The following is a 14289-nucleotide window of genomic DNA, read 5'->3' as shown; positions in this document are numbered from 1 at the left end:
TTTAAATAAGTAGGTATTATGTTTAAGAATAATTTTCAAAAATAATTTGAAAGATTTTTTTTTAACTTGATAACTAACATTCAGGCTTTTTCTTGAAACTTTTTTGAAAAGGATTCTATCAAAACGATTTGGCCATCACCTGAAATTAACTTTCTGTGTATACTAGAATTATTTAAGACATTATTACGAAAACCTAGTTGGAATAAAAATTTGAAGCACCGAATTCAAATAGGATTTTGTTGACAAATATCTATGTTGAAAGAAGAATTATAATGTTATAAGATAATAATTAAATCAAACTCACTTCATTGTCGTATTTTCAATCTCCTCAAATGCTTCCGAAAGCGCTTCCTTCGTGAATGTCATTAAACTGATGTAATCCGCATACGATAGTGCTGAGAAAACCTACTGATTATGGTGGTATCTTGGATTGGAATTTATCTCTTTTGCAGTCATTTCTAACATTAAGTTGAATAGTTCTGGAGTCAGAGGGAGGATCGTTCTGTCTGAGACGACGTTTGATGAAGCCTCTCATATAGGCATTTTTTGTAGACACTGTCATATATCTGGTGGAAGCCTTCGAAAAAATTATAGAAATCGTAATTTTGTTGATGTCATAACCACTATAGAAGCCTTAAAAAACCTATCTTTCCCCAGAGTGTAGAATGTCTTTCCATAATTGGCCTTTGCGCGTAGCGTTGTCACCATTGCTCATCATTGGTGTATTCGGAAAGTTTTTCTCCAATCTGATGTGCTTTATCTTGTCCTCGACTGTTTATATCGCAGCTAATAACCATATCTGATGGCTGTTCCGCCATCCGCAACTCGTGGATGCGTCCGGTAGCATGGCGATGCATCTGGATGGCCAACCATGGCCAGGACTAATGTTGAAGCATTAAAAGTGTTATCACTTTTATTTAAACGTCTCTTTTCCAAAAAATCTTGATTTAAAATGTTATCAGAAGTTAATTTAAGACCTGAAATAATATTGAGACATATTTATGAGCGTCATCATTCTTACTACAACTTCTTTACCAAAATTCTAAGTTGGAAGAAACTTTATGAATTGGAATAAAACATAGTATGAAAGTATGCGTTCCTAACGGTTGTAAACAGCCAAGACAATATTGTTTTCATTTTTCTAATTTGATTTTGCTTTTACCAATTGTAGACAAGACAGTCATTCTGAGCGATACATCTACATTATTCATATTTAACCTTACTTTGCTATATTTATGGAGACGACTTTATTTCTTCTTTAAATTATTCAACTTGAATTTCCCGCTTTTAGTATCTTAATTTGCCACAGGTAGTGTCTTTCAAATCAGCTGTTTTAAGCACTTGTACTTAACTTATCCTCTATCAATGTTCAGTCGGAGGGGTGCTTGTAAGAAATCAGTGTATTAGACATTATTAGTAGATATTGACTATTAATTTGTGTAAATAAACTAGTCATCCAATTAAGTGTCTCATAATGTTACCTGTTATAGTTACATATTTCTTTTCAATGATAATTTATGGTATGAATAATTTTCTTTTACGATCACACTTAGTAGTTTTATTGATTTTGGAAATGCGTGTTGAAGCATTATCTTCATTTTATTTTATGTGTATTTAAAGTCTGCTTTCTGTTTTTCTAGCATTTATGGTGATAAGAAGCTAGCTTAGAGGCCAAAAATGTTACCCTTCTGTAAAACTAGTGGGGCACGCCCACTTTTTGTTATTCAAATGCTACATCTGTTAGTTATATTATTTGTTTGTTTAGCTCATGGTGCCGGTGAAATATCAATATTGCAAACTCCAGATTCACTTACTTTTTCTGGCCAAGAACAGATGGATTTGAGTAATGTGAAAAATGTACTTTCTGCTGCAATGGGTTTCACTACCCCTGAAGTGAGTTACTTCTAACAATCATAATTTTATTATTTTACAGTTTGGAAATTTAAGATACATTAAGAGAAGCATTGTGGAAGTACTGTTTTATAAAATAGTATTTAGTGGAGTGATGATTCCTTTTATTTTGTTTTGGGAGTGATGTCAAAATTGAATTATTAAACTTACAAAAGAAGAAATATACTGTTTCTTAAGTAATTATAAAAAATTCTAATATGTTTCAGAGTCCTCGATGGTCAGGATTAGTCATAAGCGATCCTTTTCATTTTGCTGATGCTGTTGTTGTGGTGTCAGTACCTGGAGTTCCGTCCTTGGACTCAATTCAAGGAAGAACGTACCCACTATCTACCGATGAACCTCTTGAAGATACCTGGAGAGCTTTATCTTGGAGGCTTATTGACAGATTTCCTACAGCAACCAACCTTACCTTGAACTATCTATCAATGGATCAGCCGGTTGAAGCTGTATGTTCGCTATACTGTGTTTTTGAGACCAATAAAATCATGTAATAAAAATATAATATGTAATTATATTTTTATGTATAAGAAGAATCGCGCTTGTTAAAGGGAGCTGTGTATGGCGAATTGGGATCAAGAGATACACCTACAGTGGAGTATTTGAAACCAACTTTACCTGAAGATAAAGCGCTTATTGAGCAGGTCAATCTTGTGGATGCGATTACTGCTAAGGTAAGGTGCTAACACTGTTTAATATTATGTTGAGTTTTCAGCTTCTCAGCTTAGCGTTCTCAACTTAGAGTAGTGTATCAGCCTTAGTGGTTCTTTCTTAATTAGTGGGCATTCATTTTTCAAATATTTGTAGCCTTTTATCAGTACTTGTTAATTCTGGGCTAATCTGGTTTCATTCCATTAATCACCTTAGGCGTACACGAACACTGTGGGGAGCGAGTTTGCTTAAAAGGAATTGGCATTATTAGCATTTGTTCAGTTAAATATTATATGTTGAGTAACTAAATTCAAGTTTCTTTACCACCAACTCATCTGTTGAATGAATTAGCTAAAACCTGGATGTGTTAATTAATCATTTTTCTTAAAACTAACTTTTGATAGGCGAGTACAGTGCTTAATTTGGCGACTCTGGCTAGAGATATTCTGCTTATTGTAACATGTACAAGAGCGTAAGAAATGTGAATTGGATGAAAAACTTGTTTATCTTATGTTTTATTTTTAAATTGCAATTATTTTTCGTTTATCTCATTTAACCAATTTTATTTATACAATAATATTTAATATAGTAAATCCATATATAACTGTCCTTCCGGACAGTTTTACTAACGCTTCTGCCCCAACTCTTTTTTAAAAATTGTTTGAACGATGAAGAATATTATCTACCTGTTCATTTTTATTGCATGGGAAACTTGTTGAAAGATCAGACCAAGATCAGTGTTCGGAACAAGATTTCTAAAAAAACGCTTGGACCGTTTCGTCTTAAGAATGTCTAATTTAGATTCAGTTTATATTGCCTTTGATCCAGATAATGTTAGGGTCATTATAAATGATTACTAAATGTTACTTTTATTACTAAGAGAAGCTGTTTTATAACGCGGAGTTCGTGATTATATTTATTAAGACATATTTATTTGTTCCTTTTCGCCTTTGGTGTATGAAAATTGCAAGCTACATATGTCAATTTATACGTAAAATTATTAGTTATTTTTAGATATTTATTTTCATTGTTTTTTATGTAAATTGTTTAGTGATTAGTGATAAATGAATTAACAAACCTAAACAAATGTTTCATTTGCAGTTAGATGATAAAGGTGTAGTTAATGATGGAGTACCAGATGTTCACTGGTTTACTGTACCAGGACTTCACTCATTGATTGATACTTACGGTGGCCAAAGCAAACAGGTGAACGAAGCTAAAAGATTGCTTTCATCTTCTATTCTGCTCCTCTCTGAAGTTTTTAATACCGCATATAATGATAAGGTAATGTCTAATGACTAATTATTCTGTAAATTCTTACTATTTACTCGGAAGTTTTTTTTATTGATGAGATTGTTCATTATCTGTGTAGGTTCTCTTCGCTGTCATTTCCAGCGATGTAGTGCACACAAGACGTTTCAAAAGAGTTGCAGAAGAGGTTAGTTTTAAAACTTGAAAGTAATTATTCAAGAGATTTTACTTTAATCCATATCAAATATCGTAGTGAACAAGATTAAACAATTGTCCAACTGCAGTGAACAAGCAGATCAATGTAGAAAAGATATTTGCTGTAAATAGTTCATTTATTTTCATCAGTATTGATAGAATACTGATATTGTTGCTTATATGAATATCATATAATTTGTAGGTGCTACAGTTTGAAAGCCAAAGATTATCTAAGGGGTCTATTCTGTATTTTGAATGTTATACAACCATTCTATAGTGACTAAGTCGTCCTTATGACTTCTTAGTGGTAGTTTTTTTTTAAAAAAAAAAATATTTTTAACTTTGAAATATTTAATTGTATTCTCATTTTATACGATCTTATGCTGGCTTTTCTGCGCATTCATTTACATGCGTAAATTCTAGCAGATGAAGACTCTTATAGTGAAGACTCAAGTCCACTGTGACTTGGAAGAAATATGATTGCGTAAACCGTTCGCTACTAATTCCTGAGCAGACTTTATTATTTATGTTGTTTTATTACATTCTGTCAGTTGGTATGAACGTAATTATCTTGAATAAAACTGAATTTGCTTTTAGTTCAACAATTTTATCGTGTCAAAATATGCTAACATACATAACGTTATCATCAGCACAATAGCGGAGCTTTATATTATTAATATTTTGAACAAAAATATATTAGTTCGATTAGTTCAATGTTTTTTAGGGTAAAAAACAATACTTTTTATTTTTAGTTGTAAGTGAATGTTTTAATTTTTAATTTTAATTCAGTTTTCACTTTTAACACGAGTTCAAAGCTTTCTGGTGCCAGCTACCAAACCTCTACTTAGTAACTTTTATAACGCAGTTATAAGTGCCAGGTATGCAACATGCAGGTATCTGTAAAGTGTAGTTAGTTCATGGTTAGCTAGAATTTACGCATGTAAATGAATGCGCATGCATTCGCTCTAGTAAACATGTGCAACATCAACACATTGTTTAAAAGTTATGTAAGTGATGATGGTCCTTATAACTGTGTTATCAAAAATTAATTTTATATATTAAACATTTAAATATCGGCCATATGGTAGAATTAAAACACTTCTCCCTTTTTTTGCGTTTCTTGTATCCAACATTTTAGATACCGTTGTTCACCTTCTCCAGACTCTACTTTGAATTCACTGAGAGGTTTATTTTCCTCTCTGAACTAACTGCCAACCTTTCTTGACGCCTTTTTTTATTTGTGTATCCCATTTCATTGTATATGTTCAACTTTTAGATGGCAGCACCTACAGCGGTAGCAACTGAAAGTGATGACCTTGAAGATCCTAATTACCCAGTATTTTTCAACATATTCTTATGGTTTGGAATTGCTTATGTTATGGTTCTGCTTGCAACATCACGTGAGTACAATTTTTGTACCTTTAACATTTACAGTTTATTTTAAAATTCTCGTGTCTATTACACTATAATAATTTCTGCATTTATTTTCATCTTTACAGTTGGTATAGCCAGAATGGACCCTGGCCGAGATTCGATCATCTACAGAATGACAAGTAACCGAATGAAGAAAGATAACTAATGAGTTACTTTATAGTTAGGCAAATTTTCCATTTTCCACAGAGTTGAATTTCACCTTTAATGGAACATTTAATTGAAAGATAACTTTTCTTATTCTCTGATTACACTAGTATAGAGAGACAGCTATAAATTTCTCACTTAAAAAACTATAGATTCTTAAAGAATATTTTTAAAAATTAATTAATTAATAGTATAATATAATGATAAGTATTCTCATTATTACAAACTGAAACTAAGTTACACGTTCTTCTTATTTACCTGTTTTCATTTTTTAGTGTAGTATTTATTTGTTCTTTTGAATTTGTTAAAATAACTTATTGTACATTTGGTTGTAGGGCATTTCTTTTATGAGATGAAGTTGGGTTTCTTCAAAGAAAGTTACAGGTCGCAAGTATCACATTAATAATCGATAATGTTCTTTTTGCTGAAATATAATTATTCAAAGTTATAAACTAAATTAAAAAAAAAATCATCTCAAATAAGTAAGATAAAACAGTAGTCTTTGAGTGGATAGTTAGATATTAAAGGACAGATGCTCCTTCGTGAATTACAATAAATAGCTCAAGTTCTTCCATATCCAGAATTCACATTGGTACAATTCATTGGCGGCTCCTGCTATCCACAGCATACGTGTGGCGACGTACTTTGTCTAACCTTGCAGAATTGTAAGTCTGGCCGAACTAATGAAGTTATATAATTTAACTTTTCAGAATTTTAGTTTAATTCTTCGTAAAGCGAGTTTCTTATTGATTAGAAGCTTATCGTACTTTTGTCAATTACCCTCCATTTGAAAAGTACTTGTCATTTATTATTTTTTTGATAAGCATCTTGGAGATCTTAAAGGCAATCACCACACCTTTCTCTCTGGAGCTATCACTATATCGATTTCCTGTCATTTCTCACTTGGCTTGGCTTGCAGTAAGTTGACATCCATGTATAATATCTGGACAGGATTTAGGCAATCGAAGGATGCTCAAGCTAGGGCCAGTACTCTGTTTCCCACACCTATTCTACTTGGCCGCATGTGTCTTGATATTATATAAGAGTTTGCTCTCATGGTAAACTATGTGATGCGGAATATATTTGCATTGATATAATAGCAGTTTTTCATTATTTGAAAAGTTATATTGCTATTTAATGGTAGCTCCAAGGTTGACTTGGTTAGATAATTTGTTTAAAAATGAACTAATATCCTTGTGTCTCGACTGAGAACCCAAAACAAATAAAAACTCTAGCCTGGGCAGACAAATCAATTTGCATGGGTTGGTGTCAAAGCAGAAAAACTATTTCTTGGCCATGAAAATAATTGTAAGTTTTTGAAGGAAATTAAACCGACCACTAGAGTCATAACTGTATTTTTTGTTTCATATATCTAACCGGAAAACTCAAATTCTTCACGTTTAGTGAAAATGAAATATCTGGACTTTTGCTGATAGTTATTTGTCTGTTATCCTCAAATTAGAACATCTGAGACCTTAGTGTAAAATCGTAATGTAGTTAGATTTGAGGTTCACTACGAAGTCCATTTTGCGTTCGTCGAGATGACGTTTTTTTTTTGTAATCCATTAAATGTTTACAACTTTCTTTTTCATATCAGCTTCAATTATCTAGCCACTTGGAACAGTATATTGTTCAAAGAAAAAGAAACACACTTTTTATCTCTAGGAAAATACGATTGTGTTCCTAAATTCCTATAAGAGCCTCTTTTCGCCTCATTGGATTTCAACATGATCAGTATTTGCAGAGAATGCAGTCCTCCATTTTATCAATTAAAACGCATATCAATTGCTTAGCATCTCATCTACGTGTTCGGTTTGATTTTTATCGAGGTTTGTCATAACTGACATTTTTGATTAATTGAATTTCCTTTTTTTAAGTAAGAAAATATGAAGATGTTTCCAATTTTGAAATGGAACTTATTTTGAGAGGTGGTAGAAACATTCTGTTCCTTGTTGTTTCGGGATCATTGATATTAGAGGAATGGATTAAAAAAATTGAATCCTGTTTCTTTGTTTTTGCTAAGATGTATATTTTGTTAAAAGTTTTGTCTTAATGTGAAATAGATGTACACTTATGGATATAATTGACTTTCGACTCAGGCACCCTTACGCTTATAAATATTTCTGAGGACGCTAGAAACAGGCTTACATATTATTTGTGTATACTGTAAATAGCATAAAAATACAATTCACAATTGATAACTTAACCCTACACGTATTATTTTCCAAACATTCCATTTGCTAGTAAGAAAAAGTAATGTTATTTATTTTTTTTGGTAATTATTGTTTATAATAAATACATGTAGTTGTTTGTGTTCAAAAACTTATTTAAATTAATTGTAAATATGATTGTATTTAATTGTACAGTCGTTTAAATAAATGTTGATTTAATGATTTAAAAAAAATAATTTAATGCGCGTCAAGTTCCAGGGTGCATTTTTCAGTGCACTGACTGGGCTACAGAGTGTTCTCTCGTTACCGACAACACTGTGGGCTATAGTAAGGTCTAACAGCTGGATTCGAAACCGGGAATCGGTGAGTATTCAGTGAGCTAACCAGTGAGGTTAATTTCTTCTGTCCTATTAATTGTTAGTACATTTTATATTTCTAAATAAAAAAAAGGGCAATTTTTGCTTAGGATCGTGTACAATATTTTTGGCAAATAATTTATATGTAATCGGCTTTGGCTTTAGCTAGCTCGAATAATAGTTATATGTATATTTACCGAATTTATGTTTGCGCAAAATAGACTTGGATTTCATAATCCGGCTCAGCACAAGGAAACATCGGTTACCAGCCCACTAATCTTTCTTGTATTTCGCTTAAAAATATTGAAGCCCTTTGTATCCTACTGAAGTGGCCTGTTAGAGGTTAGCATAATTCTCTTCCCTTAAACAAATTTTCGGCGCAAAATTATCGAATAAAATTTGCAGAAAGAAATTCGTTGGAGTTAATTTAGAGCAAATCTTTGTTGTTTCAATTAAGGGAGGTTACTTAAGTTAGATAGGAAAACCTGGTGTATCAAGTAGAAATTACAAGTTTCAGCTGCTTGCGATTTTGAGATATTTGGTTGACAACTACTACATCGTTTTCTAAAAACCCTTGTGCGGACTCAGAAGATAATAGAGAACTTTAAAACTTTGCATGATCGCGGGACTTTACTTACTTTTAAGAGAAGGTAAAAAATACTCTTCATTTACTATAGCGTTTCTCATAATATATCTATTTCCCTTATTTCTCAACATTCCTTGCTAATATGTATAGAATAACAGTATTTAAAAATCTCAAAGTAAAAAATAATTTTTGAATCTAATTAAAAAATCTTAATAATAAAATGTATGTAATGAGCCAGATATAAATTTGACGAAATCAACTAGTAACCGCCATCCCTCTAAATAATATGAGTATTCTTGGAATAGCTGCCAGAAAATTGGTTGCGTACAAATTTAGGTGAATGTTTCTTTAATAATGATAGTAGGCACAATCTTAATATAATTTTGTGAATCAGTAGGTGATTTTTTTTATATAATGACAACGAAGCCAAAAATAACCTTATTTTGTTTTTGAGATGGAATAAGAAGTTTGAATGGAAAAAAAAGAAATCAAGTGACAATTTTAGAGTGCAGAATAAGTTTGCGACTTTTTTAAAAATATTAAGTTTGTTTACAATTTTCTTGTGGAATCTGTGAGGGATTTCGAAATTGGGTTTTCACTGAAGCAGTTATCTTAGAATTCCCGAAAATTGGGAATAAAATTCTTTTTAAAGTTTTTATTTTAAAACGGATACAGAAACTTAATTATATAGTTGATATTTTTGTCCAAGTAAAATTTAATTTAAGAGTAGTACTGAGGGTGCCTTCCTTGGCATTACCTCTAAACTATCATTTAAGTATGCCTGTTTCCATTATTAAAACTGTCCGGTAGGACAGTTGTATAAGGGTTGATTGTCAAAAAGTGCCAAACATCCAACTTTAATTTTTTTTTTTTGCTCCTTTCCTGTAAAAGATAAAATACCCAAATTTTATTTACAATATTGGCGAAATTTCCTCATTTCCACCATCCAATAACAAGTTTTTTCAAATTCGTAAATTTGCCACTTTATAATACATTCGTCGTAATCAGATGATAGGAGCACAGAAATGAATCTTCAGATGAAAGCTCTGGTTTTCCACTGTCTCTGGAAATAAGTAGAAATATGCTCAAAATAAAGTTTGCTACTTTTTTTTTATTTACAGAAAATTTGAAGAATACACTTGCTGAAAATTGTGTGTATCAGCTCAAAAAACTTAAACTGATATAACTATTTTTACTGTAAGTATTGGTGAATACTCCGGCAAAAACTAATTCATTTTTAAATATTTTAAGAAATTATAGATGTGAATTATACTCACAAAACACCCTGATTTGTGAAAATCATTTTTTTATTTTCTAAGGATTAGAATTAATCCATTTATTGTTGGTGATTATTCAAATATTTGACGTTTAAGAAATAATAAGAAATAACAAAAAGAAGATGATAAAGAAAAACGATTAAAGATAATTTGTCAATTATAAAAGCGAAAATTTCCATACAGAATATCTACCATATGATTGTTCCAAACCAGAACTTTTTTTTGCTTTAACATGAGATGTAAGTTGTCTGTTTTTAAAAAAAATATCCATTAGCTTATCTTAAACGTGTGTATCTCATTTCAGTTTTGATAAGTTTAGATTCTAAATTGTTGAAATAAATCTGTTGAAGGAGATAAATTGACAGTGGTACAGACCGGTACTATATAAATAGAAACTAAATCTATTTTATTGATCTAGTTTCACAATTGCCGCAAACAATGAATCTTTGAGGGTGGTACCTTTTAGATGGATTTTGCCCATGACCTTAGATGTGCATCATAGCTGCGTCATTCTGTCTAGCCAATCACCTGGTAGATTTCATTCGAGACTTTTCTAGAAGTGACTCTATTTTATATATATGAAGCTGGCCACTATCCCAAGGCCCCACAAAGTTAATTTGTAAATCAAACAGTGAACTCCATCTGTGTTTTTGTTAGTTTTTTTTGTGCACTAAGTGATTAAATAAACTCGAGACAATGCCTTCAATAGGTATCGATCTTGGCACTACTTATTCTTGTGTTGGAGTATGGCAGCATGGAAAAGTGGAGATTATTGCCAACGATCAAGGTAATAGAGTTACACCAAGTTACGTTGCTTTTACTGATACCGAAAGATTGATAGGCGATGCGGCTAAAAATCAAGTGGCAATGAATCCACAAAATTCTGTATTCGATGCTAAACGATTAATTGGACGAAAATATGATGATCCGAAAATACAAGAAGATATAAAACATTGGCCATTCAAAGTGATTAATGATAGCTCTAAACCAAAGATACAAGTAGAATATAAAGGTGAAATAAAGAAATTCGCACCAGAAGAGATTAGTTCGATGGTGTTGATAAAAATGAAAGAGATTGCTGAGGCATACTTAGGAACTACTGTAAGGAATGCCGTTATCACAGTTCCAGCCTATTTTAACGATTCTCAACGACAAGCTACTAAAGATGCCGGAGCAATAGCAGGCCTTAATGTACTTCGAATAATTAACGAACCTACAGCTGCTGCACTTGCATACGGATTGGATAAAGGTTTAAAGGGTGAAAGAAATGTTTTAATTTTTGACTTAGGAGGAGGAACATTTGATGTATCCATATTAACAATAGATGAAGGTTCTTTGTTCGAAGTGAAAGCTACCGCTGGAGATACCCACTTAGGTGGCGAAGATTTTGATAACAGATTAGTTAATCATTTTGCCGAAGAGTTCAAGAGAAAATTCAAAAAGGATTTACAGAGTAATCCAAGAGCGATAAGAAGGTTACGAACTGCTGCGGAAAGAGCCAAAAGAACTTTATCCTCTAGTACAGAAGCTTCTCTTGAAATTGACGCCCTTTTTGATGGAATAGATTTTTATACTAAAATTAGCAGAGCCAGATTTGAGGAATTAAATAGCGATTTATTTAGATCTACGCTTCAGCCTGTAGAAAAAGCGTTGCAGGATGCTAAATTAGATAAAGCATCAATACATGACGTAGTATTGGTAGGCGGTTCTACAAGAATTCCAAAGATACAATCCTTATTGCAAAATTTCTTCAATGGAAAGTCTTTAAATTTGTCAATAAATCCAGATGAAGCAGTTGCCTACGGAGCGGCTGTGCAAGCAGCTATTTTGAGTGGTGATCAAAGTTCAAAAATTCAGGATGTTCTACTTGTGGATGTAACTCCGCTCTCATTGGGAATTGAAACAGCTGGTGGAGTGATGACAGATATAATTGAAAGAAACACAAGGATTCCTTGTAAACATGCCCAAACTTTTACAACTTATTCGGATAACCAGCCAGCTGTAACGGTTCAAGTTTTCGAAGGTGAAAGAGCTATGACGAAAGATAACAATCTTTTAGGAACATTTGATTTATGTGGCATTCCGCCAGCACCAAGAGGTGTACCAAAAATTGACGTAACATTTGACCTGGACGCTAATGGTATACTTAATGTTTCTGCAAAAGATAATAGTTCTGGAAGATCTAGAAATATTATTATACAAAACAATAAAGGGCGTTTGACAAAAGAGGAAATAGACCGCATGGTGCACGAAGCTGAAAAATATCGAGCTGAAGACAACATGCAAAGAGAACGGATAGCAGCTAGAAATAAATTGGAAACATATACATTTAGTGTGAAGCAAGCGATAGACGATTGTGGTAATAAGTTGTCTTCTTCTGATAAGAACAATATTCGCACTAAATGTGAAGAAGCACTGAGATGGCTAGAGAATAACTCACTTGCTGATAAAGAGGAATATAAGGATAAACTTGCAGAATTGCAAAAATTCTGTGTGCCATTTATGACGAAGTTGCATAATTCTGGTGGTTCAGGCCCGACGGTTGAAGAAGTGGACTAAATTTATAATTACTAGATTCAAAAGTTTATCAGTATTTAAATTTTCATTTCTCGAAATTGTGATACTTTTTTCGTTATAATTGAACGGTTTTTTGTTTTGTTAATTGTTGAGAAGAGTATTTATTTTCTATTTATTAAGGGAAGAGTATAAATTATTGTATTGAAATATAATTTATTTCTATGAGACGTTTTATTTATTTATATATTTTGAAGCTGGAAGTTTTAGTCCATAAATGGGTTTTTAATAAACAATCTTTATTAAAGTATTAAACTAAAATTGTCAACAAGTGATGTGAAACTTTAATTATCAGTTATCAATATATCAATTATATTATACTGTATCAATAGATATTAGCAATTTTAAATTCTTACAAAAAATATATAAATAAAACTGTTCCAAATAGTTTTTTTAAGAGCTTTTTTTGAATTTAAGGAGGACATTTACTTAACTTGATATTGTTTTGTAGAGACTCGTAGAAAACATAAGGGCAGCAGCTGGATTCGAACCCACAACCATCGTAAACTGAATCCAAGTCATTGTCACTAAGCTTATTCCTTCTCTCTTTGATATTTATAACCACAATATATATATATATATTTATTAAAAAAACCTAATTAAAACTATCCTGTAGGAAAATGTCAAAACTGCATGAAAAAGCGTATTGTTAAAAAACGCCCAAGTGTGAGAATTTTTAATTATTATTGATAAAATTACCAAATTTTCTTTAAAAGAATGAATGTATTCCCGTTTAAATATGTAATTTTTGTAGCCAAAAATGGGAAAATATGAACTTACTTGGGCGTACTTATATTAATTCTTGAGCAAACATGTTTGAAGATCATATTTTGTTTGAGCAAATTTATGACACTAAATTGTACTTTTTATTTGAGACAGTCTAATTTTCCTCTGTAAATTAATCAATAAAAAATTTTAATTTATCTATCACTACTATACAAATAATGATTTCAACTTAATTTTACAGTGGTCTAAAATTGAGTACTTCTGAATCTGTTGCATTGATGGAGTACCCATCCAGCGATGATTCTCCTGGTATCGTCACCAAGATGATCAATACTCTCTATTATTACCAAATATAATTTGTGAAACTCACTTTTATCAGCTCTGGTTAGCATTTCCATTTTACTATTTAGTTCAAGTTTATTTATTAGGTTCTCAGGATGGAATGTTTTGAGAATTTCTTTGTTAATTTCTATTTGAAACTGATCACCTAAATCTTTAATGTGCTTATACCAGGATATTTTCTTTTCTATTATTACATTGGCTAAAAAATTAGTGAGTCTGTTTGGTGGTTGATTTAGTACTTTACGGATGTAGTCTATGTGCATTTTAAGAATGTAGCCATACAATGGTGGGATGGAAGTTTCCAGGTATAGGACATAATCGGGTGTGTTTGGAGGCTGATAAAATAACCTCTTTAGGAAGTATTTCTGTAGCTTCTCAACTTCTTGTAAATTTAAGTAGCCCCAAACCTGTGCGCCATAGCATAATACCGCTCTTATTGCACTATTAAAGACTTTAATTTTGTTATTTAATGTGATATTTTTATTCATTATTACTTTACGCCAAACACTATTCACAGCAGATTTAGCTTTGGCTACTTTTTCTTTACTGTTTTGTTTGAAATTAAATGATGGATTAACTATAATACCCAAATATTTATAGGAATTAACACACTGTAGTCTGTCTCCCTCAAAGAACCACTTCTCATTTTGTTTCAATCTCCCCCCCGCCTTCCT

The 14289-nt window shown here is 31.8% G+C and overlaps 2 protein-coding genes across 3 annotated transcripts; both read left to right on the top strand.

Moving 5' to 3' along the window:
- The first annotated feature begins 1339 nt into the window (after positions 1-1339).
- On the top strand, positions 1340-13470 carry ATP6AP2 (ATPase H(+)-transporting accessory protein 2). Of its 2 annotated transcripts, none has more exons than XM_074137399.1 (10): positions 1340-1520; positions 1766-1893; positions 2118-2357; positions 2460-2582; positions 3661-3843; positions 3932-3997; positions 5282-5405; positions 5505-8170; positions 9818-9893; positions 12999-13470. In XM_074137399.1, the coding sequence occupies exons 1-8, from the start codon at positions 1475-1477 to the stop codon at positions 5582-5584; spliced, it is 990 nt and encodes a 329-aa protein (XP_073993500.1). In that variant the 5' UTR covers positions 1340-1474; the 3' UTR covers positions 5585-8170; positions 9818-9893; positions 12999-13470. The 2 variants fall into 2 exon arrangements, with proteins under 2 accessions (XP_073993500.1, XP_073993499.1); XM_074137398.1 differs by having other exon boundaries at positions 5505-8760.
- LOC141458852 (heat shock protein 68-like) lies at positions 9966-13470 on the top strand. Its single transcript, XM_074137395.1, has one exon. It carries the CDS (start codon positions 10670-10672, stop codon positions 12530-12532), a length of 1863 nt encoding a protein of 620 aa, XP_073993496.1. The 5' UTR covers positions 9966-10669; the 3' UTR covers positions 12533-13470.
- Positions 13471-14289: the final 819 nt, after the last annotated feature.

The sequence above is a fragment of the Rhodnius prolixus genome, unplaced genomic scaffold (genome assembly GCF_049639745.1).
Source record: "Rhodnius prolixus isolate KJV_2025 unplaced genomic scaffold, Rpr scaffold_5, whole genome shotgun sequence".
Taxonomy (NCBI): domain Eukaryota; kingdom Metazoa; phylum Arthropoda; class Insecta; order Hemiptera; family Reduviidae; genus Rhodnius; species Rhodnius prolixus.
The sequence above is the reverse complement of the archived record's forward strand: the minus strand, read 5'-3'. Positions and strand labels throughout refer to the sequence as shown.